At 45.8% G+C, this 23,922-nt stretch overlaps 2 protein-coding genes across 3 annotated transcripts; both read right to left on the bottom strand.

Moving 5' to 3' along the window:
- Positions 1-2,673: 2,673 nt before the first annotated feature.
- Positions 2,674-6,333, bottom strand: ppp1r17 (protein phosphatase 1 regulatory subunit 17). 2 transcript variants are annotated; one of them, XM_040166659.2, is made up of 4 exons: positions 6,276-6,333; positions 5,780-5,860; positions 4,684-4,821; positions 2,674-4,237 (listed from the first exon to the last, which is right to left on the bottom strand). In XM_040166659.2, exons 2-4 carry the CDS (start codon positions 5,856-5,858, stop codon positions 4,167-4,169), a joined length of 288 nt encoding a protein of 95 aa, XP_040022593.2. In that variant the 5' UTR covers positions 5,859-5,860; positions 6,276-6,333; the 3' UTR covers positions 2,674-4,166. The 2 variants fall into 2 exon arrangements, with proteins under 2 accessions (XP_040022593.2, XP_040022594.2); XM_040166660.2 differs by having other exon boundaries at positions 5,789-5,860; positions 6,276-6,321.
- A 2,382-nt stretch (positions 6,334-8,715) lies between these two features.
- Positions 8,716-23,590, bottom strand: itprid1 (ITPR interacting domain containing 1). The gene is made up of 15 exons (XM_040166620.2): positions 23,483-23,590; positions 22,914-22,951; positions 21,525-21,578; positions 19,974-20,022; positions 17,944-18,021; positions 17,665-17,867; positions 16,532-17,025; positions 15,878-15,938; positions 15,291-15,403; positions 13,069-15,195; positions 12,454-12,581; positions 11,400-11,511; positions 10,893-11,147; positions 10,134-10,178; positions 8,716-9,162 (listed from the first exon to the last, which is right to left on the bottom strand). Exons 6-14 carry the CDS (start codon positions 17,861-17,863, stop codon positions 10,140-10,142), a joined length of 3,528 nt encoding a protein of 1,175 aa, XP_040022554.2. The 5' UTR covers positions 17,864-17,867; positions 17,944-18,021; positions 19,974-20,022; positions 21,525-21,578; positions 22,914-22,951; positions 23,483-23,590; the 3' UTR covers positions 8,716-9,162; positions 10,134-10,139.
- Positions 23,591-23,922: the final 332 nt, after the last annotated feature.

The following is a 23,922-nucleotide window of genomic DNA, read 5'->3' as shown; positions in this document are numbered from 1 at the left end:
CAGTGAAGCATGGTGGTGGCAGCATTATGCTGTGGAGATGTTTTTCAGCGGGAGGAACTGGGAGACTAGTCAGGATTGAGGGAAAGATGAATGCAGCCATGTACAGAGACATCCTCGATGAAAACATGCTCCAAAGCGCTCTGGACCTCAGACTGGGGCGACGGTTCATCTTCCAACAGGACAACGACCCGAAGCACACAGCCAAGATAACAAAGGAGTGGCTTCGGCACAACTCTGTGAATGTCCTTGAGCGGCCCAGCCAGAGCCCTGACTTGAACCCGATTGAACATCTGATCTGATCTGGAGAGATCTGAAAATGGCTGTGCACCGACGCTCCCCATCCAACCTGATGGAACTTGAGAGGTTCTGCAAAGAAGAATGGGAGAAACTGCCCAGAAATAGGTCTCAAGAAGACTTGAGGCTGTAATTGCTGCAAAAGGTGCTTTCAACAAAGTATTAAACAAAGGCTGCGAATACTTTATGTACATGTTATGTTTTCATTCTTTATTTTTAACAGATTTGCCAAAAACAGTTTTCACTTTGTCATTATGGGTTGTTTTGTGTAGAATGTTGAGGAAAATAATAAATTTAATCTATTTTGGAATAAGGCTGTAACATAACAAAATTTGGAAAAAGTCAAGCGCTGTGAATACTTTCCGGATGCACTGTATGTATGTATAATTAATCTGCTGCTTTGTGCGTTGCCTTCTCATTTCAGAGGGCCCCATGCCTGCCTTTGCCTTGGGCCCCAAATTTCTTAAATTCGCCACTGCCGCTCAGCTCAGTGTTCTCGTTCTTCGAGTACATCTACGACTTAGTGGCCCGAAGTCTGTTAATTAGCTCACACCAAAATGTACTCCTATCCAAAATGTTCAGCACGATTGACATAAATAAACTCATTTGGAAGTTAATTTTTCTCATTACAGTGCTTGAAGTTCAATGCTTTGATGAGCATTTCTATGCATATGTTGTGCAACCAACTAAAGTTTTTGAAATCATAAATTTGGATAATGCTGCCCTTTGACAAATTGTCTGGAAGAAGATGGAGAGCTTAAAAGGTTCATTCAAGAAGTATTAAAATGGAGAGTTTTTCTAACGTTACATTTGTCTTTACGCAATGACTACCGTGACTCCCGCTATGCGGTGCGGTACTTAATAACCGTGCACGCGTGTTAGGCGTCCACGTTGTTTAACCGTTATTACGTTAATAACCGCTACCGTCCTGTTGGATGTTAAATAAGTTAATACATGTTTCGGTTAACTAACATTAACATCAGATGCAATAGTGCTAAGTGAAACGCGATGTGGTATAAGTGCAGTGCAAGTTAACGTTACTAACGTACAGTTATGTTTAACGTTACATTTATTCTAGAAGGTTTCACACTGAAAGCTAACGTTAGCTTAAATGTTAACTGCTAACGTTAACTTTCAAAATCGAAGAGATTAAGTTAACCCCAAAAAAACTAACGTTAACTAACAGGTGAATAATATGTCAAATGGACGAGTAAGTTTGCTAGGTAGAACGGTGCCAGTAAACGGTAACATTTGATCATGTAACGTGTCGGGGTCTCCAAACGTTAGCTGAAACTTACCTTCTGGACCGAGCAGCGCTTTCTTCCGGCTTCCAGCAGCCGCCTCAAAGGAAATCACGTCTCCGGTGGTCAAGTGCGCATGCGTATTAGAGCCGAGTATCTCCGGGTTAAGTAAACGTTACTTGAAATCACAAGTATCATAACTTTCCGCGGCAGAAAGTGTACTTTACTAAGTTTCCTTCAGTATGGTCAACAAATTAAGCAAAAATGAGTTAAGGGCACTCATTTTTTAGGTAAGGTCAACAATTACATTTTACAGTGTATCCTCGTTTACGGATTCCCTCCCTGCCCCTCTGGATTTGTTTGCCCGTTGGACTGATATCCCGGTTTTGACCCTGCTTAGATTGGATATCTGTCTCAGAGTTACAATACCTGTAACCCTTTCACACGTTGTGTTCTAAGATGTTGTGCATTGATGTCCAGTTCATCTGGTGGAGAAGATGAACGTCCACATCCAAGGTGGATCACCAACACTTTTACTTGCTTTTACTTGATGATACCGGTGTTGACTGAGACTTTTTCAACCGGAAACAATGGAAAGAAAAATGTAATACCATATATTGCTGAATATTTTAAAAAGTAGAAGAGGTAGGAGGAGTCTCTCTATAATGAGCTGAATAGATTAAGTGCCAAAAACAGAAGAAATAGAATAAGACAAAGAAAGATTTTATGAACAATAGTGAGCAGCTGAGTAATACATTGTTTGGTAATTGTTCATAGTATTTTAATAACGTGATTGGAACAAGTACGAATGTTGACGACTCCTATCATGTAGAAATTGCAGCTTTCTCTCTACTTGGTACTATTACCTGGCCTCTGTGTTCAATGACAGGAGCACACCCCCTCCATCTGTGAGGAAACCAAAACCTGTGTGACAAACCAGACGGTGGTGGTTCGTCCCTCCAGTCTCCATGTCTCAAGACCCGAGACCTTATACTGTCAAATCATAACAGAGGTTTTCTCAAAACACTTTTAATACAGAGCACGAGGCACCGTGTGGCTGTTAGTGTCCAGGAAGCTAAGATAAAACAACATTCATGTCAGGAAGGTGCGAGGAGGTAAAGGTAGGACTCAGACGCAGTTTTCCAGAAACAAAAAGGGACTTTAATAGTCAAAAAATCCAAACTCAAATTTCCAGAAAGGCAAAACTTAGTTGAGGAACAGGAGACAGGAACTATGACGTGGACATGGGCTTCCGCACAATTAACAATGACGTGACAACAGACACACATGGCGTTAATACTAGGGAGGGGTAGGTAATTGGAAATTGCTGGAAACAATCATGACGCGACAGACAATCACTGGCGACAGGACGAGGCAGGAAGTGACGTGACCTAGGGAGACAAGAGGCAAGAAACTACAAAATAAAACCGGACATGAACCCAAACCGTGACCGAACTCCCCCCTCAAGGGCCAAATTCCAGATGGCCCTAACCTGGCAAGGAACAGACAAGGGGCGGGAGGGACACCAGAGAACCCTGGCGGGCGGCCCAGCGGCCGTAAGACTGCCCGGGGGGCTCCGGGGGTCGGCCCGGAGGACGGTTAGGAGTCTGGCTCCCGGGCGCCGACTGCAGGACACTGGAACGGGAAGCCGCAACGATGCCGTTGCCGGCTGCGCAGCGAGGGAAGCCGGAGTCGTTGCCGACTGCGCGGCACATAAAGCCTCCGGAGTCGCCGGCTGCGCGCCGCAGGAAACCGCCGGAGTCACCGGCTGCAGGACACGGGGGCTGGGCACTGGGACGCCGGTCCAACCCCTGCCATGGGGGGGAGGGGACCACGGGACAGGTGGGAGGGGGCTTTAGTGGAGGGGCCGGTACTGGTGAATGCTGACTGCTGAATCGGGGCCTGGAGTCGTGGGGCCGGAACGGGAGTCGTGGGATTGAATCTGGGAGCCGGTACAGGAGTCGTGGGATTGAATCGGGGGGCCGGTACGGGAGTCGTGGGATTGGATCGGGGGTCGGTACCAGAGTCGTGGGCCTGGATCGGGGCGTCGGCTGGGGGGGGGGTCATGGGCTTGGGTCGGGAGGCCGTGTTGGGAAGCTGCTGCGGCCCAGCGCTGGACGTCGTGCGCTGAGGCCGAGCGTGGAGAGCGTAGGTGGCCTAGAGCCGGACCGCGAGGTCCATCACCCGCTCCCAGTGTGATCCGCCGCCGGACGACGACGAGATGGCCTCCTCTTCTGGTCGCGTCATTCTGTCTGGACGGTACGTTGGGGAAGGTAGGACTCAGACGCAGAGTTTTCCAGACTTTAATAGTCAAAAATTCCAAAACTCAAAAATTCCAAGAAGGTAAAACGTAGTCGAGAAACCACAACAACTGTGACATGGACATGAGCTAACGAACAACTAACAATGACGCGACCAGTGACAACAGACACACATGACCTAGATACACTAGGGAGGTGCAGGTGATTGGAAACAGCTGGAAACAATCATGACACGACAGTCAATCACGGGGGACAGCCAGGACAAGGCAGGAAGTGACGTTACCCAGGGAGACAAGAAACTACAAAATAAAACTGCACATGAACTCAAACCGTGACAATTCATTGACAGAATAAAAGGGAAATAAAAGTTTTATTCCTTCACGTCTTTCTCCTCGTCCTCTACGTGGACCATCTGCTTCTGTGCTTTCAGCAGCGTCACTCCTGGAGAGGGAAACGCAGCTGGTCACCTTCAAACCAAGAAGCAGGTCAGACTGTACGTGCTGTTTGTTTGGGGAGCTGATATCTGACTACAGCATAAAAACCTACAAACCACTACCTCCTACATCAGCAGCTTTATTTTCTTAGTTCTGGCTACAAGGTGAAGAGCCACCGTGTTTAAGGTCAACAGGTCAACCACGAGCAAATCATCCACCGAGATGAAAAATGAAACTGATTACCCAAAGTGCATGAAAACATTCCTCAACTGTAACTTACAAGTGTTTGTCCGAGTGGTTTAAAAGCTCTCAAACCACAAGCCTCTTCTTCCACGAGTGGAGGGTTTCATACGCCTTCTTTGATGCACATCCTTTGCATGAACATTTATACATTGGACTTCAAGGCCATCGTTTCAGAACACCTCCATGAAGTTTGTGTGTGTGTGTGCTGACCTGGTATATGTGGAGGACAGTGGAGGATGGGCGTGTCTTTCCTGCGAGGTTTCTTCTGGTCCGCCTGCTTCTCTTTGCACTCCTTGTCCCCTTTATCGTCCTGCATCTCAGACTTCCTGTCCATCAGGCCCGCCTCATCTGTCACACAGCCACACAGTTACATTTCCACCTACCACACGCGTCTCCATCGAAGACAAAAACACACCATGAACATTGCACTTGCATTTGGTTGAAACCGTTTGGAGCAGCTGATGCTGTTTGATTTCCTACTCTGACTTTTGAACCTTTTCTGATCTTTAACATGTATGTGCTCCTGTGCAGGGTTCAGGTTTTTACACAATAAATACACACTTTGTCTAATAATTGTGTTCATAGCTCATTTACATAGACTCCAAACAGCATTCAAATCTGTGGAGAGAGAAAAGGACCCGACTACAAGGACAGCCGGAGCAGTTCTGTGAGAACGGGGCCCGACCAGTAAATATGACGAACGCCATCGTCCCGCTTTCTCAAAAAACACCCTGATGTCGGCAGAACAGATTGACATTAAAAATAGTGGGAGATACGATACCTGGGTACAAGCATAACGGCATCAGGGAGGGTCAACGTGCACTGAATGCACTTCAAGAGAAGCTCCCTTCACTCTTTCTACATCGATCCAAATTAAGACGCTTAACACAAGATGGCTTCGGGCAAACCGCCAAACGGCAGCTCCCCAAACCAATGGGTGTCCCCCGATGACTACGTCCACTTCTCATTGACAGTGTGGGGGCGTTTGACCCGACAACCAGCGCTGCTGAACTCCTGATTGGAGACGTGTCCCATGTGAGGCCGTTGATGAGCGTAGCTGATTTCCTGTCACGCCACCTCATCACTGGCTCTGTCACAGGCACTTTGCTGGAGGCCCACTGGCACAGTTCTTGTTATCATCTCCTATTCTACATTCTCTCTCTACATCATAAATCACATCAAAGTTTTAAAATACAATTAGCAGAGCCAGCTGTTTTCTGACACATTGTGTACAACTACAGGATCTTTACAGTAAACTGATGGAGATCCGATGTAAACATTTGATTATCATGTGAAAGAGACGTACTGTGCTTACAGCGTTTGCCTTCCTGTGTCATCGGTCCATGTTCAGGCTCCAGGGTCGGCCTCACACAGCCTGTCGTCATCTCTGAGGCCCAGATCACATAACACACAGCATCCATTATTCATTAGTGGACCTCATGACACCAACAAAGGAGAAAGCACTTCAGGCCCATGTGTGCGTGGGGGGTGTGTGTCTCTTTCAGACACAAGCTTTGATCGCAGCCCTCAAACAGCAGTACTCCATCACCTCCATCTACACCTCTTATTGCTTTGTACATGTCCAAGTATTACACACACACACATGTGACGCTGTAACAGGGTTATTAGACGTCTCCACATACAAGCAAGCATGAAACATGAACAGGACCAAATACTAAACGTGCAGGTTTACAAAGATGGTTGGAAGTAAATAAAAATGAATGAGAGTTGAAGAGAAAAGTAAAGTGAAAGAAAGAAACGGGAGCAGCCGTGCCGGGTGCAGAATGGAAGCGTGTTCTTACCTCGGGCTCAGCAGCGCCTCACTGACCGGAGGCAGCAGCGACACTCGGTTATGAAGCTCGGAGGAGGAGCATCACTCCCCCACATGCACACGCACACTAAAGAGGAACACATGTCCAACACATGAACCTCATGAACGCTATTTAGAAGCTCAACATACGAACTTCATGCATTTTGTGTTTTCCATGTGACCCGTTTGAGCGCATAAGATTATTTTATTTGATGATATCTGGTTCAATCATCCGTGCCAGTGTGTTTTAATCACAATGACAAGTGCTACGCTATTGAATGATCCACCTATACCATGTGTAAAAAGGAGACCAGAAGAAGCCATAAAGTCACACCATTGTTCATTGTATGGACCCTTACATACAAGAATCAAAGCAGATATCAAAACCTCTTTTTCATGGAGGGTTTCCTGTCCCGGTGTGGGGGGGCGAGGCGCAAACGATGTTGTATGTTTACAGCTGGTGAATTGTTCTTACTCGGGCTGTTCAAAATGTTGAAACAACTTGGTGACTTTTTATACGAACAAAGACAAAGGTCAACCCCATAAAGTCGTTTGCTTCCTTGGGTGTGTTACAGTAACAATGGACGAAATAAAGTTCACTTCAGGAACAATTCCTCCATATCTGTTAGACGTGTGAGTGGCAGCTTGTTGCAGTAGCTCTCGTGAGTGTTTGAATTCTCACCGCCATGCTTTTGGAAAATAATACACTGCAAATGGCCCCAGGTCCGTATTCTGAATTTTCATAGTTCTTATCAAGTTGTGTCTTTAAAACAGATGAGGTCATTTTAGTGGATGATCAAGGTAGCTGTAATTAAACTTCTTCCAGAGGTGTTGGCTAACTATCGTCCTCTCTATAGAGTCGGGAGCGCATCGCAGCACAGCCACAGCTCTGGTGAAAATGACAATTTATTAATTGCGTCAGACAAAGGACTATCAATAAAGCCAGACAAAACCAACCTGCTCGCCAAACTTCAAGAATGTCTTAAGGACACAAAAAGCTGGATGACCTGAAGCTTCCTGATGTTAAACTCAGACTAAACAGAGGTTATCTTGATAGGCCCAGAGCACCTCCCAAATCAATTGTTTAGTGAAATAGTTTCTCTGGATGGAATTGATCCACCTGCAAATTATATCCATAATTTGGAACTTCCTGTCTCTGCATTTGTTACTTCTAGACTTGATTACTCCAATTATTTGTTGTGTCACGCTGAGGTTCTTAGCAGTCAAAGTGGGTGTTAGCGCGGAGTTGCCAAAGTTGACCGTCAGGTCCTGGGTCGGAGAATCTTTTCCCGGAAATAGAAGTAGTTCAGTCTTGTCGGGGTTGATTTTCAGATGGTGGGCGGACATCCACTGAGAGATGTCAGTCAGACGAGTGAGGGAAGGAGAGAATTAGTTGGGTGTCATCGGCATAGCTGAGCCATGCGAGCTGGTATAGAGCAAGAAGGAGGAGACCCAGGATGGAACCCTGAGGAACTCCCGTAGTAAGAGGACAAGGTTCCGACACCTCGCCAGGTTACATTACATTACAGGTCATTTTAGCAGACGCTTTTATCCAAAGCGACTTACACGACACTTTAATCCCATGGCTTTTCACATTTTTGCCCAGGGAGCAATTAGGGGTTAGGTGTCTTGCTCAGGGACACTTCGACATAGAGCATGGGGAAGCCTGGACTGGAACCACCAACCTTGTGCTTCCCAGCACACCTTCTCTAACCCCTGCGCCACGACGACCCCAGGTAGGTGTGGCCCGTCGAGGTAGGACGAGAGAAGGGAGAGAGCAGAGCCTGAGACACCAAGTTCCTGAAGGAAGGAAATAAGGATCTGGTGGTTGACCGTGTCAAATGCAGCAGAGAGGTCCAGAAGGACGAGGACAGAGGAGAGAGAGGCGGCTCTAGCAGTGTGGAGTTGCTGAATCACTGAATGAAGTCGAACATCTTTGGGACGAGAATCACGACCTTAAATTGCTTGCACAAAATTCGACATTTGTTTGTTGTCCATTTAAATCGCAACCAATCCCCCAATTTTTGAAAAACCTTCATTTTCTTTAAAAAACGGACAAACATGTCACATACACGACAACACTGAAGTCTAAATGCTTGAGCTGCTCGTCGATCTGGACGCTGGCTCCACTCCTCAGTTGTTCTCCACCAGTATCTCCTCTTTTCGTCAGCCGGGCTGCAGGCCTCCACCGAGTACGAGGGGCGCAGCGCCATCCTCGGGGTGGACGTGAACAGAAGTGACGCAACGTTGACACACTTATGTTGCTTTTTGTAGCAGCTTATATAAACCGTGTTTGTTACAAAACACTCTTGAGACGCGCCGATCCAACCGACGCCTTTTGAAGTCTCAATGGGGGATGATGCTATGGAAATTGGTGCTTCCTGTTGTGTGTGTGTGTGTTTAGATGTTAACACAAAGACCCAGAGTACATAAACATACAAAAGTGTTTATTTTAGTCATATGTTGTCTTCATTAACTCATCTTACTCTTACATGGATCTACTGTAGATAAGCATCAAACACAGTCGCCTCTATGCTGCATTAGTTTCAGGTCCGAGAGTCAACCTGAAACATTGATGGCATGATATTCATAGATAGATCACACTGGTGGAAACGCCAGACAACGTTTACCTTCGGTATCACACGGGACCCTCACGCCACCATGTTACACATGTGTGACACCAACATTACTTCCAGGAGATTGAGCCGAGGCCAATTTAAATACATAGTTTGCACACATGCACATTACAAAGTGCATTCAAACCTTTTTATTTTAAAAATGATAAAGTAGTCCCTTTCTCAAGAACCATTGTCAGCCACTGTGTGCGACAACAGAAGTCCTTTCTTCTTCAGTGGATGGAGTCAGATGATGTGCCGCACCTGAAACACAGAATGAAACATGTAATAAATAAATCACACACGATGGACACAACCTGCTGCTTCTTGGACTGTGTGCATTGCAATGATTATTAACTGGCAGTTAATATCTTGAGCTGTGAGCTAAGGTTGTATGTCTTTAACATCTTCATTGGTTTAGAAGACACAACCTATGAGGATATTTGACAGACAGCAGGATTCCTGATGATTATTACAGAATGAATGTTAACGGCTAATAAAAGCCCTTGGCCTGGTTTCAAAAGGCAGATTTCAACTGTAGTTAAATTCAAGCTGATAGACTGGGGGCTGCTGAAAGATGTTATTTAGAAGAGACATGGACGCTTCAGGGTCACATTTCAGTTATTCTATTCCATGTGTCCTGAGCCCAAACGGCCCCGTAGGCTGGTCCTGGTCCTGTAAATGAGTATGAAGGAGTAGTGATGACGGGCAGAGTACTGTTGAAGGCACAGCCAATCCTCCCAATGGAGACGGTGCAGTCCCCACATGCATCCATCAGGGGTGGGGAGCCAACACAGGAGCTTGGACTCTACCGAGCGAAAATAAACTGAACAAACCCTGTTGATTCACCACTATGAATGAAAGCAGAGGCCAAACAACAAGCAGCAAGTCACTAACAGTCACTCCACAGGGCTGAGGCAAGGAAGGTACAGAGTACCGAGAACATGTACTACACGTACTACAGGTACTGCACACACCTTTAAATAACCACAGGAGCAGGATGAGGCCTTTTTATTGGGGATTGGTTGGAAGGAGCTAACTGGGATGCGCCCACAGCCCCACCAAGCAAAGACCATCAGAAGACTCCTTTGGAATATTGCTTCTGCATTTAAGATTTTTAGGACTCTTTGAGTTTGAAGGGAGAGTTATTAACTTTATGTATGTTTTTTAACACACAAGTTTACTGAACAGTAGACTTCAACAATGATCATTAATTCATATAAAAAAAACCTCACCTTTTATTAGTCTGTGTTCACAGAATGATGCAAAGACTCCTTCAACTGTAAAACAGGTCACCCAACAGTTAGAAAGTAGAAGACCCGAGTGTGGTGTCCAGTAGCTACGAGCTGGAGGTAGTAGATGCCATCTGTGATTTCCTGCAGAACTTCACTCACCACAAAGACTGTTCTAACTGCCCTTCCCTTTGCTTTGTGCTGTTGTGCACACGCTGTGGTAGCTTTGTGTAATCGCTGTGTGAAGTTGTGATGGAGCTCTTCTGTTTATTCCAGCGCAGCTTTTCGAGCCTTTACTTGTAACCAGGATGTCTCATATGTTGAGAGACCGTGACCTTTGTTAAAAGAGGTCACGTGAAGCTAGTGAGCTAGCTACTCACGTGGGAACTGAAGGCACAGATAATAAGAGCCCAACATGATGTTAACACAGAGGATATGTAGATAATAATATAGATCTTTGATCTTTTCAGAAGATGAGGAGAATGTCATGTTTCTTTGATGACATCACTGAATGTGAAGCTGCAGGAACATTTAAATTGTCAGCTGTTGACAGCTGTTGTTGTCTTGATAATCAGCTGTTGACCACATCAATGTGCCACTAAACCATAGAGTAGTTAGGTGAGATGTTCGCTGGCTTTTAACTGTCCACAGCCTCCTCCAGCGCACAGCGACAGGACACCACCCACAGAATAACTCCCATTAATCAGAATGCCACCACTGAAATGTCCTCCCTCTACTTGTCTCCTCAAATAGTGTCCTTACTCTCTGGAGGACAGCCATCATGTCCAGCTGGTCCTTCTTGCCCCGGGCCTCACAGATGCTCTTTGACTGGAGGAGGGAGCTCACATCCCAGCCCCTCCAGGCGGACGGGGGGCCGCGCTGCTCCTCCACTGGACAGCACTGAGTGGCAGCTGTCCGCTTGGGGGCGGGTCTCTGCGCCGTTGACCCCGCCCCAGGTAGAGAGACTTTGAGTTGAGAGCAGAGGAGAGACTGCTCATCCAACAGCCTGTGCATATTCTACTCCAAAACACAAAGACAGCAACACAACGGGTCATCTGCTTTGTGCCTCAGTTCATTCTCTTGTAACGTGAACTATCTATGGTGGTGATGAGCAACGAACTGGATCAGTGAGCATTCGTCCCGGGATGAAGCAGACAAACACGTTTCAGAACTTTGCCATTGCTTCTGGGAACATTCCTAACTACAGTTCCCTCTGGCTCGGGGAGTTCTGCGTGTTCCTCAACAACGCTGTAAATGACTCATTGTTACCCTTTTCAAGTTGTCATCATAATGATCGGCCAGTTCATTCAACTGCATCTCCAGCTGTCCAGCCTCCTGCTTCACTGCCCGCCTCAGCTCCTCTACGTCCTGGACCATCTCCCTGCACACAAACACGCACACACTTATTGCTGCTCCACTGTCTACTGGCAGAGAAGAGAAGATGTGCTGTGAAGGCATCAACAGAGGGATCAAAGTGCACTCCATAGACACTAACTGAAGGATGAACCGCAGACTCAACAACCCACCCCCATCACAGGAAGTCACACGGCCCTTTGAGCGAGCAGATGCTGAGCCTCTCCGGATGCGACCGGGCGGTCTTCAAGCAGATGTAGCCATGATAGAGCTCCACGTGGTCTCAGAGACAGCTTGCCCAGGTCTGAGGAACATCTCATCCGTCTACATACAGCTGTGAGGCCGCGTTTTCCACTATGAGCATTATTACAAAACATATATTTGGTTCTAGGAAACCCAATGAGCACCTTCACACGTGTTTGGACGGTAATTATAAAGTTGACTGAGGAAATAATGAAGCACCGTTTTCAAAAGTAATTTTTTTTAGATTTTACCTGAAATAAGAAGGACATTTATTTGTGTACTGCTGTGCATTAATCCATCCGGTTAATTTGAAAACTGTTTTTGTTCAAATATAATACATACAGTGTACATTCTTTGTTTGTTGAGTTTATGACTAGATGTTGATGAAGTTACATGTTGTTTAAGTTTTCCTTACTTTTGCATAAGAAGATTGTCTCAATGTAGACTTCTGGATTTTTAACTTAACTCCACGTGTGAATGCGGAGAAGCCGGCGGAGCACTGCCTGTCTGCTCAATCAAAGGCAAAGCACGGTGTAACGGCCCCAAACCATCACGCTTCAGTGAGACATAATGGATATTTTTCATTATTGAATACGTACTGATCTGATGGCATGAAAATGTGTGAAGCTGAGCGTCTGTTTAACAACGAGATGGAGACACGCGTGTTCTAATGTCACAGAGGTCAGAGCGCCTCACGAGCTGAAGCTCTACGGTCCAAACAGAGCACCTGTCCGGGTCAGAGAGGGCGCCGTAAACCGCCGCCTGGTCCTCAGAGAGCTGCTCCTCCATGTCGCTGAGAACAGAGCAGAAGTGCTGCAGACACTGCATCATCTCCTCCAGCTCATCCAGGGAGAACTGTGGAGAACGAGATCAGTCAGAGTGAAGCAAGGTAGTAAAAAGATCATCAAGAAAATAGAGGCTTTTTTCTGTAAATTTACTGAACAGTTAATGTTTCTTAAATTGTCATATTTTTGCACTATTGTGTACAGTCTTTTTTATTTGTTCTAATGTACTATTATCTATATTGTTATCTCTTCCATTATTTGTCAGATTTATTTTTTTACCAAAATTAATAAAAATTCAATGTATTATTATTATATATATATATTTTTAAATGTATTTGTTTTACAGGTTTAAATATCATTCATTATACATTAAAAAGAAAATATGTTGTAGTATACAAACCGTATCTTAATGTGGAAAATTACAGCACTTTTATGGGTCAACTACTTTTCATTTTACGTTACATTTTGGAGCCTGAAACGTGCCACAAGATCACAAACAGAGTGGGAAGATAAATAAAGTGAAACGAGGCCACATTGGAGAGAGTGGTATTACTCACAGGAATGTTGTCTCTCTTCTGAGTGGCGCCGTTACACTGATGGTCACAGGAGCAGCAACACGACGTGGTGGCCCTGTGATCCTCCCGCCAGAGCTTGCCCTCTTCTTCATATCCGTTCCTGTCCACCTCCTCCTCATCAAGCCACAGCCCTTTGTCCACAGAGAGCGACGTGGTGTGCTGATGTTCAGTCTGCTCACAGTCATGTGATGTTTCTGTGGCACTAGTGCATACGGTTACATCCTTTGGGGAAGTATGAAGGCCCCACTGAGAGAAGTTGGTGGTGAGAGGGCTTCGCTGGATCTGAAGGTCAGTCCATGACTGCACAGCACGGAAAGGGGTGGACGTGTCCAAAGAGAGGAAACTAGACAGAAGCGTGCGTTTAGAGTCCGTAATATAGGGAACGTCCTTCCGCTGGACTATATGAGACGATGGGGATGAAGACATCTGGACAGAAACGGAGCGGCTAGATGTCTTGAGGTCTGGGCTTAAGGAGGGGGTCGGGACCGGAGCTGGGGCCACTGGGGAGGCGGCTTTATTTCTTGACATCTGGTCAGTGTCCATCGTTGTTGAGGATGACGGAGACAAAAGCATAGCTCTGCCGGTGGAGGGCATCAGGTCCAGAAGAGCTGGGCCACTAGGCAACGGAGAACTCCCAGGAGATCCGCCTGAGCTTTCGCCGCTGACTGACTCTTCGAGTACAGGGCTCGGATTTGAAACCTGGATGGGTTCTGCCCAATAGGCTCGTCCTTCAGTATCAAGCTGCTGAAAAAAGGCATCCACATCTCCAGTGTCACCTTCAGAACTATCCACGGAGGTCTGGAAGATCTCATCTAAGCTCTCAACCTTGATTAGATCCTTTGCTTGAACTTCAGCTCTACAATTATGTAAAATCAAAGAACTGCTGAGTGATTTGTTTTCCGAGCCAATACCTCCTCCCTGACAATGTTCCGGTTGGGTTCCAGTTGATAGGAGCTGTGGATCTATTTCTGTTTGGTTACATACTTCCTCAGAGACTACTCTACAACCTTGTGACAGGCCCGCAGAACTCTCTGTATCTGAGATGTAAACAACATTCTTCTGCGTCTGCACAGTGTCAGTGAGCCTTTCAGCCCCTGCTGCTCCCTTTCCACACCTCTGGTCGGTGTCTTCAAAGTCCAAGAAGAAGAGATTCATTGTATCATGAATCATGTCTTGGGCTCGGGGAGTCGGAGCAGGCTCTGTGCTAATATCACGTCGGCAGGTGGACAGCGCTGAAAGGTCTGAGGTTCCTGCAGCAGCTGGATCGATCAGACCCTCCGGATCACCTAAATGAGACTGCAAGGCAGGATGACCAACTGGAAAGGAAGGGTCCTCAGAGGACACCAGAATGAGAGAGGATGAAGCAGAGACGTTGTCTTTTTCCAACTGGAAGGAGAGAGAGGAGGGTGTTTCTTCCTCATCCTTCTGTGAACTGGTAGATGGATCAGAGAGGCCTATTGCTTCGGAGTCTTCCAACACGGAATCCATATGATGCTTTTCCGCATCCGCATCTTGCGAGAGGGTCTCTTTTAGTGGGGTGGGACAATGAAAATCATGGGGGGCAGATGGCTGAAGCTGAGATGATAGCGATGATGAGTTTCTGTGCAGAGCCACTCCAGTCTGTTCTGAATGAAGGTCGCCTGGACTCCTGGAAGAGGAGGCCGACCGCGTGCAAGACGTAACGGTTGACAGGGAAAACGGACGATCCAAATTTGGAGAAGGAAAAGGATATGAGGCAAGAGGAGCAACACTTGGACAGGGAGAGCATGCTGGGCCTTCGGAGCCGTGCAGTACAGCAGGGACGTGGGAGGACGGAGTCTCCTTGTCCTCAGTCAGGACAGAAGCAGCAGGCATTGCAAGCTCTGGAGAGTACTCACACACCGACGTGGAGAGTGAAGCAGCTGGAGACTGATCCGGTTCTGGTTGTGTTTCCCTCTCTGAATTGTGCTGGTCAGAGTTTGGGAGACACAAGGAGAATGGACATGGGGAAGGGTCAAAGTCTAATGAAGGCTTTGGTGAAAGACTGGGCGAGTCAACAGCAGACGAGGTGAGAGATGCAGGAGTATGGGGGGGTGGCGTCTCAGTGTCCCCGGACAGGCCGGACAGAGCCTGGAACCAAACAGAGGACACAGATCTATCATGTCTCTCACCCAGCCAGTGTGGATCATTTGCATACAGGGGGTCTGAGTGTGTACTTGTGAGACCTGGATGAGGTCGGCTCCTGGTGACGCCTGCTTGATGAGAAGGGGGACGAATGGCTCCTCTAGAAAGCCACTGCTGTCTGACTGGCAGCTGTTGCTCCGTAGGACACCGTGCGCTGCTCACACACCAGGGGGGTGAAGACAAGTGGAAGGAGAGACATTGTTAGCGTAGCTTACCACTCACAGTCCAGTACTTTCAGTAAAGAGACCCATGAGGCATATCAAGTTTTCACACACAATTCACTGATACATCCAGTCTTGACATGTGTGAAGATTTAGACAATTTGTTGATAAATACTTTAAAGGTATTTAATATACTTAAATGGTAGCTTAACATAATGTCCTACTTTGTAATGTTCATCACACTGTGAACCATCACGTGCAGTAAAACCAGCAATCATTCCAATATGAAAATGACTGCGTCACCCATGATGTTGAGACGGTATACAGAGGATTTACATATTGATTGGCTGTTTGATTGCATATCCAAAGCATGTGTTGTAAGACTTTGACTCAACAACCACACAGTTTGGAGATGGAAAATGTGTAAACGGTATAATAATGTAATCACGATACGCTTAATGACCCACCTAAATGTTCTGCTCCTCCTGTGTAGCTGCCTGTCACATAACTGTCATCAAAACTGTGGATCTGGAATAAAACATGCAAAAAGACTTAATTAATATTCATATTTGACAACCGCATGGAACACAATAGAACCCTACGGTAAGTTAGCAGATCCTTGTATTAAGTCCTACCTCCATGAATATGTAATGTGTTGATTCATTCAAGCCTTCATCATTGAGTGGCTCATCATCAAACCCTGTTACCTAGTAACTGCTAATTATTGTGCAGCTAGCGTATTCAGTACATTGTCCTCTCATTCTTTAAGAGGACGACATGTTCTAATGCAGGAAGTAGTGTGATGTTCTTATACCCCCAACGTATCATTTAAACAATGATTCATTTGTATTACTGTTGGATAACACGTGTGGCCAGTATATGTTGCAAAATGTGCATGCGAATCACTGTGGACATCTGCACATGTACATGAATGGGATTAAATTGAACATTTATCTAAACTATTCAAAGTATAGCAGCAAATCAGGTTGTGACATGTTTCCTTCTACGTGCACTGATGCTTTCTGCTTGTATTACTCCGTAGCCTTGCATGTCACAAAGCACCTTCCTCTGAAGTTTAAGCTATTAAATGTTGGATGAACGTTGGGAAGTGTTGCACTTGCCTCTTCTATTTCAAACGATTCCCGGGCCTGCGCTGGGCTCTTCTTCCCAAGTAACGAGGTTTGACCTCCTGTCAGGGCCCAGTGTCCGAGTGCTCCCTCCTGGGCCATCACAGGGGCCACGTTAGGCTCCGCCTGAGGGTCTGGACCTGCTTCGGTCTCCTCTGCCAGAGGACTCAGACACACAGTCTCCAGAAGTCCATGTCGAGTTTTCTTTGAGGGGATGTCCTTGTCTGCAGGGCTGAATGGAGGTGGCAGTGACTCAGGGGCAGCAGATGTGGCAGCGGCTGTGTTAAGGTCCTGGGTTTTATGGTTGCGCGTATGGAGTTGGCTGAGTGACTTCTTGGATGCTCTTCTGAATAGGAGGCCCATGCGCCTCCTCCTCTCCTGGGCCTCAGGAGGCCGGGGAGCTCTGAGAGGTGAGGAGGAGGGAGACCTCACCAGGGATGAGAACGCTGTGGTTACCTGCTGGAGAACCTCCAGCTGTCTGAAACGATCTGAAGGAGACAAGAGAAGACACTGAGGGTCTCATGTGTCCACGTGTGCGTAAAAGCATGGAGAGGTCTGTACAAACAAGGCGCCCTGCCGGCCGATTTTCCGTGTCACGCATATGCATTCACATGTATTGACTAGTGACTAGTGCGCTGTCGAGATCTCCACTAGTCTGTACATTCGTCGTCACTGAATTCTTGTTTTGGCTGCTTTGGCTGTGTTCCCCATCGTAGAAAGGTCGTAGCAAGGCGCTGATCACCTGATGAGCTGCAGGTCGGTAAATCCGACACACGGCGAGCGCTTTCTGCGTGTTTGCTGAGGCGCTGATACGCTACGTCTGCAAAAGTACGTACAAGAGGCCCAGAGACACTGAGACCCTCTTCCACTGTCCATGTTGGACCACGTCTAATATTTCCAATACGACGATTTCCCTACAACGCTTAATGTGACTGACCGACCTAATCGAAACAGCACAACCGCCCTCCTACCACACGACAACCTGAAGCTTCTAGAATGATGACACAGCCATTGTGGTAGAATCACTGGTAACAAACAAAAAGGCTCCATCTGTCAAACCTGAATTGGGTACAAAACCAGTGGGAACATTAATACAAGCATCAGTGTACCAACAAATACAGACTTACTGCTGACGTCTGGGTTCTCCAGGTCCAGCCGGTTCTCCTGGGCCTCCAGAAACACCTTGAGGTTTATTCCTCTTGCCTGAGACTGATGATTGATAAAGCGAGCCGGTATGCGTCCTGAAAGGTCTGGTTCATCACAGCCAAAGCCCAGGTCCAAGAGAACCTCCTCTGGGTCGTCCTTCCACAGGTTGAGCATGTCCATCACACTGCCAACAGAGGGAGAATGACTGAGAGTGTGTGTGTGTCTGTGTGCGTGTGTGTGTGTGTGAGGCAGTGTCTTACCTGGGCGCTTTAGAGGGACCTGATGTTGCTGAGCTGAAGCTGCTCCACCTGCTGAGGTTTGGACTTGACCTGCTCCACCTATGGGTGTATAACAGCAAAGACGGCCTGATTCTGGTCACATACGATTTACAGATATTTAGGGCCTGAAACACCTACAGCTTTAGAGGTCAATGTTATTATTCTCCTGCACATTTATGAGGAGTCTCAAAAGTTCAGAAAAACTTGCCCACAGCAGGAAGAGTTCTGCTAATATTCACCAAAATGGGTGTAATCATTGCACTTATCTTTTTGAATAAATGTATATTTAAAATTCTTAAAATGAGTCACAGTAGTTGAAGCACTACGACTGTAGAACGCCAGAAATACATTTTCATATATAAATGCCGCCGGTCGAAGAGCAACGTCAGTCGTTATGTCTCATTACCGATATGATCTACCGGCACACCGGTACTGGCTTGATAGAATTGAGCAGAATCTGTGTTTAGGACGTCACTTATGGATTGTGAGACATTTTCCCATAACAATACTGACAATGCAAAAAAAGAGGTTTCAAATTGAACCGTCCTAAAGGTTCTAAATCTAAAGATTTCTCAAGGACGTTTGACAGGGTGAATCTTGAAGTTACTCAATGAGTAATATAGAGCACGAGATGTGCGGAGAATTCCAGAAATCGCCGGACCTCTGGGGGGACACTAACGGGTTTCAGCCACACAGTGGACACAGTCTGTCTTACGGGTGGACATTTGTCATTCCAGGTGCCACACACACAGTTCACACAGTAAACGGGGCTCACGGTTTACTGTATTTCCTGGTTTTTATATTTGTTACTCTTGGTCTTTTATGTTGTGTGTTATGAACAAAGGGTGCAAATAAATGTCTGTGTGTTCACATGGGTTGAAACATGTGTTACTTTCCACTTGTAGTTCTAAACATGACTCTCAATAAGTAGATGACTTTATGAAAATACTAAATCTATGCAATAAAAACATGTGAGTCGCTTTCATGCTAAAGGAGACAAGAAGGAAGCATTACAGTATTCCACCAGCTCAGATACTTCAGGAACCTTACTGAGCAATGACAGAAATACAAGCTGGATTGTTGGATACTTGTTGCCTGTGAGTTACTGTAACCTCGTACTGACTCCAAATAACGGTCAGTGAAACGGTTCTTCTCTACATCAACATGAACAAAGACTTGAGAATTTGTTGTGTGCTCAATTGGTCAAATTCTAAAAGTGTGGAATTGGAACTATGATAATGTGGAATGCATCCAGAATGTAAAGTGAATAACAGCTGTTGTGTACTCACATTGTGATCCAGGTCTTGGTTGATCAGAACCCCGTGTTACTGGTCCTAGACCTTCATGCCCCTCTGCTCTGAGCTCAGTCATATTTTCACTACAGCTGTCAAGCGTTGCAATAACTTTCCTCTGATCCTTTCGCTGTCTATGCAAACCGGGCAGTGCACGGGGGGGTCAGAGGGGGGGGGGGGGCTATTTGCCTGGTAAATACTGCTCTGTAGTTCTACGTCTGTGTCCAGGTCCAGCCTGACCCAACAGCTGCAGTGGTACCGTGTTGTGTTTAATTACCCATTTAGTCATTCAAACAAACGGCTTCTAATCACTTATCAGATGTTCTCAAAATGAAGGTACTTTTCTAACCAGATCTTCACGTGACACATTAGGTTCGATTGAGGGGAAGTCAGAAGGTTCACAGGCCTCTGAAACAGCCGTCTCTAAACATTAAGCCTCTGAAAAAAATCACTTACAAGAACATTTGAAATGAATGTAGAATTGTAATGAAAACTGCAACACAAGCCTTGTTTAATTTAAGTGGAATGCTGTCAAATGCATTTAGACATTAGAAACAGTTCCACCTTGATTTAGAATACTGACATGAGCTCATTTTTTCTTTCAAACACTATTTAAATATCCTCACATATGTATCCGTTGTGCTAACAACGTGCTGCACTCTACTGGACCGGCTGAAGGTTCGGTACATCTGACAGGATACGAGAAGAAGGCGTCCTTACCGCAGAAACTCCTGGACCGTCCTCGTCCTCTGGTTATCATATAGAGACGCTGCAGGAGAGACAAGTCATCACATACGGAGACATAGCAACATGAGGAAAGAACACAGGGAAACACGTCCTCAACTATCTGCCGGTAGAAAGTCGGTATGTCCTGTCCAGGGTTGGTTTAAAGGCTCCTTGAGCTATATTAGGAACCCCCTCCCTCTCCTTTTTTCCTCCGGTGGGTGTTTGGGTTTCGGCAGTTCCCTGAGCCGTCCCCCTTTCAGTGTCTGGAACAAAGTAGTCTTTCTATCTCCGTAGAGCCGTACCCCGTTTCTAACATGCACACACCATAATGTCCCCACCTCCAGGTCACTGACACGTTAATATCTCAGCTTAGAAGTTAACATTAGAGACAGAACCAGGAGGTATTCTGGCCCATAGATTAGATCATGTGACACTTTAACTCCTGGACGCTTCACTGAAACATCCGTCTTTACCTTTCATGAGCCGGAAGCGTTATCATTTCACATTGCATTCATAGAAGTTACGTATTGGACCGAGATTTGCTCCAAACTTGATGTGAAGTCCCAACTTCTGCCTGTGGTTTCTAAGTGAAGGCGGAGAAAACTGCCTTCACGTGTCTCTGCAGATGCATCTTCATGCACAGTGACGGTCAAACGTCGGCGCGATGCAACAAGCTCACATTCATTTGCATAGTGGCTGTATCCTCATGCGAGACGGTTGGTATCACATCCCTCAAAAGGTCAGTGTGCCTGTGCAAGTCCGGCATCGACCAACCTCTCTAGGAAAGATCGTCATTGGGTTCAAATAAATGAGCTCTTAAATTCTATTTTTCATTAGAAAATGTGAGAAACTAAAACAATAGTTTCCCGCTAGAGTCGGTGAATACAATCTACCAAATCCTCTTTCTGGGATATGGGACAAAAAAATAAGTTGATTATTAATTATTTGATGTGCTCTTTGTGTGAAATCCATGTGACAATTCCCATGTTTAAATATTAAATGAATCATTCAATAAATGGATTAATTTAGACTTTTAGGCTAGCCCGTATTACTCATCTGGACACACTTAATGAGAAAAAAGGGATCTTTTCACTTTGTCTTTACATTACATGTCATGTGTCTTTTTGCTGTTTATTTGGGTTTGTCCATTGAAAGGTCCAGTAGACACAATGACACACCAATGCATACAAAGACACCATAGCATGACATCACAAATACAGAATGGAAGCTCTGAGCTTATTACAGGAAAAGGATGATAATGACCTGTATGATAAATGAATGAATTACTGCTGTAGCCACTCTATTGGCTCAGCGACCACCAGCACTCCTTTACTGCTCCTAAAGGGGACAATCCCATGTGACTGGTGCTGTGCGTCCTCCTCGTATCAGTAGCTACACAGAAGGAGCAGCGTTCTCTCCTTGTTGGTGTTGGATGAGACACACTGATCAATAAATCATCACCTCTCTTCCCCAAACAGCAGTGGGCCTGTAAAGAATCTCTGCTGAGTGCGCCACCTTAAAAGTCCACAATAGGAGGCTGTTTACCTTCTACACCCAACGCCAAGTCATCGTCACTGCCGGAGTTCCTCTTCAGAGGCTCTACAGGAAACAAGATAAGAAGCAGGCCGCACTATTAGTGACAACAACACGGCTCTTCTTTTAAGCACCATGAGATCATATTCTGAAAGCATATCCGAATCACTGTCGGGGAGATGGTACGGATTCTACCTACAGAACTTGGTACGGTCCACACAACACATGGACAGCATGAGACATCGCGCAGACAGCGAGACGACCTTTGGTATTTTTGTGTCATTTACATTCCTCATAAATCATAAGAGAAGCTTCATCTATAAAGGAAGCAATGAACTCCTGAATGAACTGTAAATGCATTTGAAAACTGATATATAGTAGTGGAAAATACAGTAATGATAGTCAGCGTGGTTACATGGATTCCAATAACTGGCTTAGTCGGACTGAAATGGAATGATCCGTTTCATGTAAACACCTTTGTCCGACTATGTGCGGTCCGCCTACGATCCGACTGACACCCCTGGATAACTCGATCCGATCCAGGTGATAGTTCGACTATTGCGGCATGTAACGGTGAATCGGATGAGGAACTGGACTTTGCGTAGCTTCACCTTGCTCTCCGCTCGCCATCTTTCTCCTAATGTTGTTGTATTGTTGTTGTTGTTGTTGGTAGTGGTGAAGCGGTCAAGCGGAAATGGCTGTATCACAACTAGTTGTAATGAAAACAGCGCCACCTATCGTATCGGATATGACATGCTTTCAGCCAATGATTTGATTTATTCACTGCCATGTATATTGGGATAATAGCACCTCCCCCCAAAAGATAGCATAGTCCGACTAAGCAAAGATTCCAATTATACCATCATGTAAACACACTGAGTGTAACTGACAATCCTGTAAATGCATTTACAGGTCAGGGGTCAGCAGCTTTTGGACTGTATAAATGAGGCATTATGTTGAGCAGCAAAGAGCTGAGCAGCAGCTTTACTTGGAGGTGGGGGAGGAGCGGCCAGAGGCCGTTCCCATGGTGTTTAAACCACCATTTGCATGCTGTTTGAATGAATAGTTCAGATAATACTCGCGTACAAGGTTTAGATTCTGTGCAGGTCGGGGAGCGGTTATGTTACATAATACTGCAGGGTTAAAATTCTGCACCATGAAAACACTCTTCAGCCCCTGGCGATGAATTGTATCAACTAGTCGGAATAAATAACTAAATTAAATTTGGATTTGACAGAAAAAGACAAGAAGAACATGAATGAATTACTCACACAGGGAGATGCTTTATGAGCGTCTAATCACTGTGACCTCATACATTCAGCTCTAACATTTGTTTTCACTGCTCTCCTCCCCATCTGGAACCACTACAGTAAGAAGCAGAGGGACCCCCATCACATGTACCTGCAGCTCCACACACCACCACCCGCTTTGCATCCGCTCTGCAAACACAGGTCACATGTGATCACAACGAGGGACACACACACACACACACACACACACAAACACACACACACACACACACACAGGGATGTGGCCAATATATTTTCACAGAAATGCTGTGCAACACGCGCTAAACACATGCTGTGGTGTTTGGTTTCTGATTCAGCACATTACAGCCAGAGTGAATGATCAGTTGAAGTCAGATGAAGACAAAGTAAAACATTCATCCATTCAGTCAATATTCATACAGATCATTAGAGCCACATCAAGGGATTATTTCTATATTAGTTAACTATTATCAGTACGTGAATTAGTTACTTTATATCTTGTTATTCAAGGCACAGATGAATGATTGATGCGTTGAGGGAATGAAGGGGGACACTGGTTTGGTTCTTAATATACTTCACGTTTTACTTTCAGAAGGAAAAGCTTTATTTTTTACTTTTTATGTGTAATTAGCAGCTGGCTGGTGTATCTGGTGTCCACAGTCCTACAGAACACACAACATCCATCGTCTCACTGATACTCACTCAGTCACAGTGGTGAGGAGCCATTTCCTGACGCTGTCCTGGCTGCTACTTTCTGTGGTTGACAAGATGTAACACGTTATAATAAAGCTCTGATAGACGTCCCACCGAGACCTGATCCTCTGCCAGTCCACCAAATTCACAATGAAAGAAGCATTCCTCTCATAGAGGCATGAGACGTGTATGGATCATGTTCTCAACTAACCACAGTGGGTGGGACCCTATAAATGAAATGGGGTTGTTTTAATACGCAGCCTACGAATACACCAGCAGCCTGAGACATGAACTCCTCGTTTGTAACAACCTACTAACTCAGGCTGAGACATGAACTCCTCGTTTGTAACAACCTACTAACTCAGGCTGAGACATGAACTCCTCGTTTGTAACAACCTACTAACTCATACTGAGACATGAACTCGTTTGTAACAACCTACTAACTCATA

The sequence above is a fragment of the Gasterosteus aculeatus genome, chromosome 21 (genome assembly GCF_964276395.1).
Source record: "Gasterosteus aculeatus chromosome 21, fGasAcu3.hap1.1, whole genome shotgun sequence".
NCBI lineage: Eukaryota > Metazoa > Chordata > Actinopteri > Perciformes > Gasterosteidae > Gasterosteus > Gasterosteus aculeatus.
This window is presented reverse-complemented; position numbering and strand designations above follow the sequence as displayed.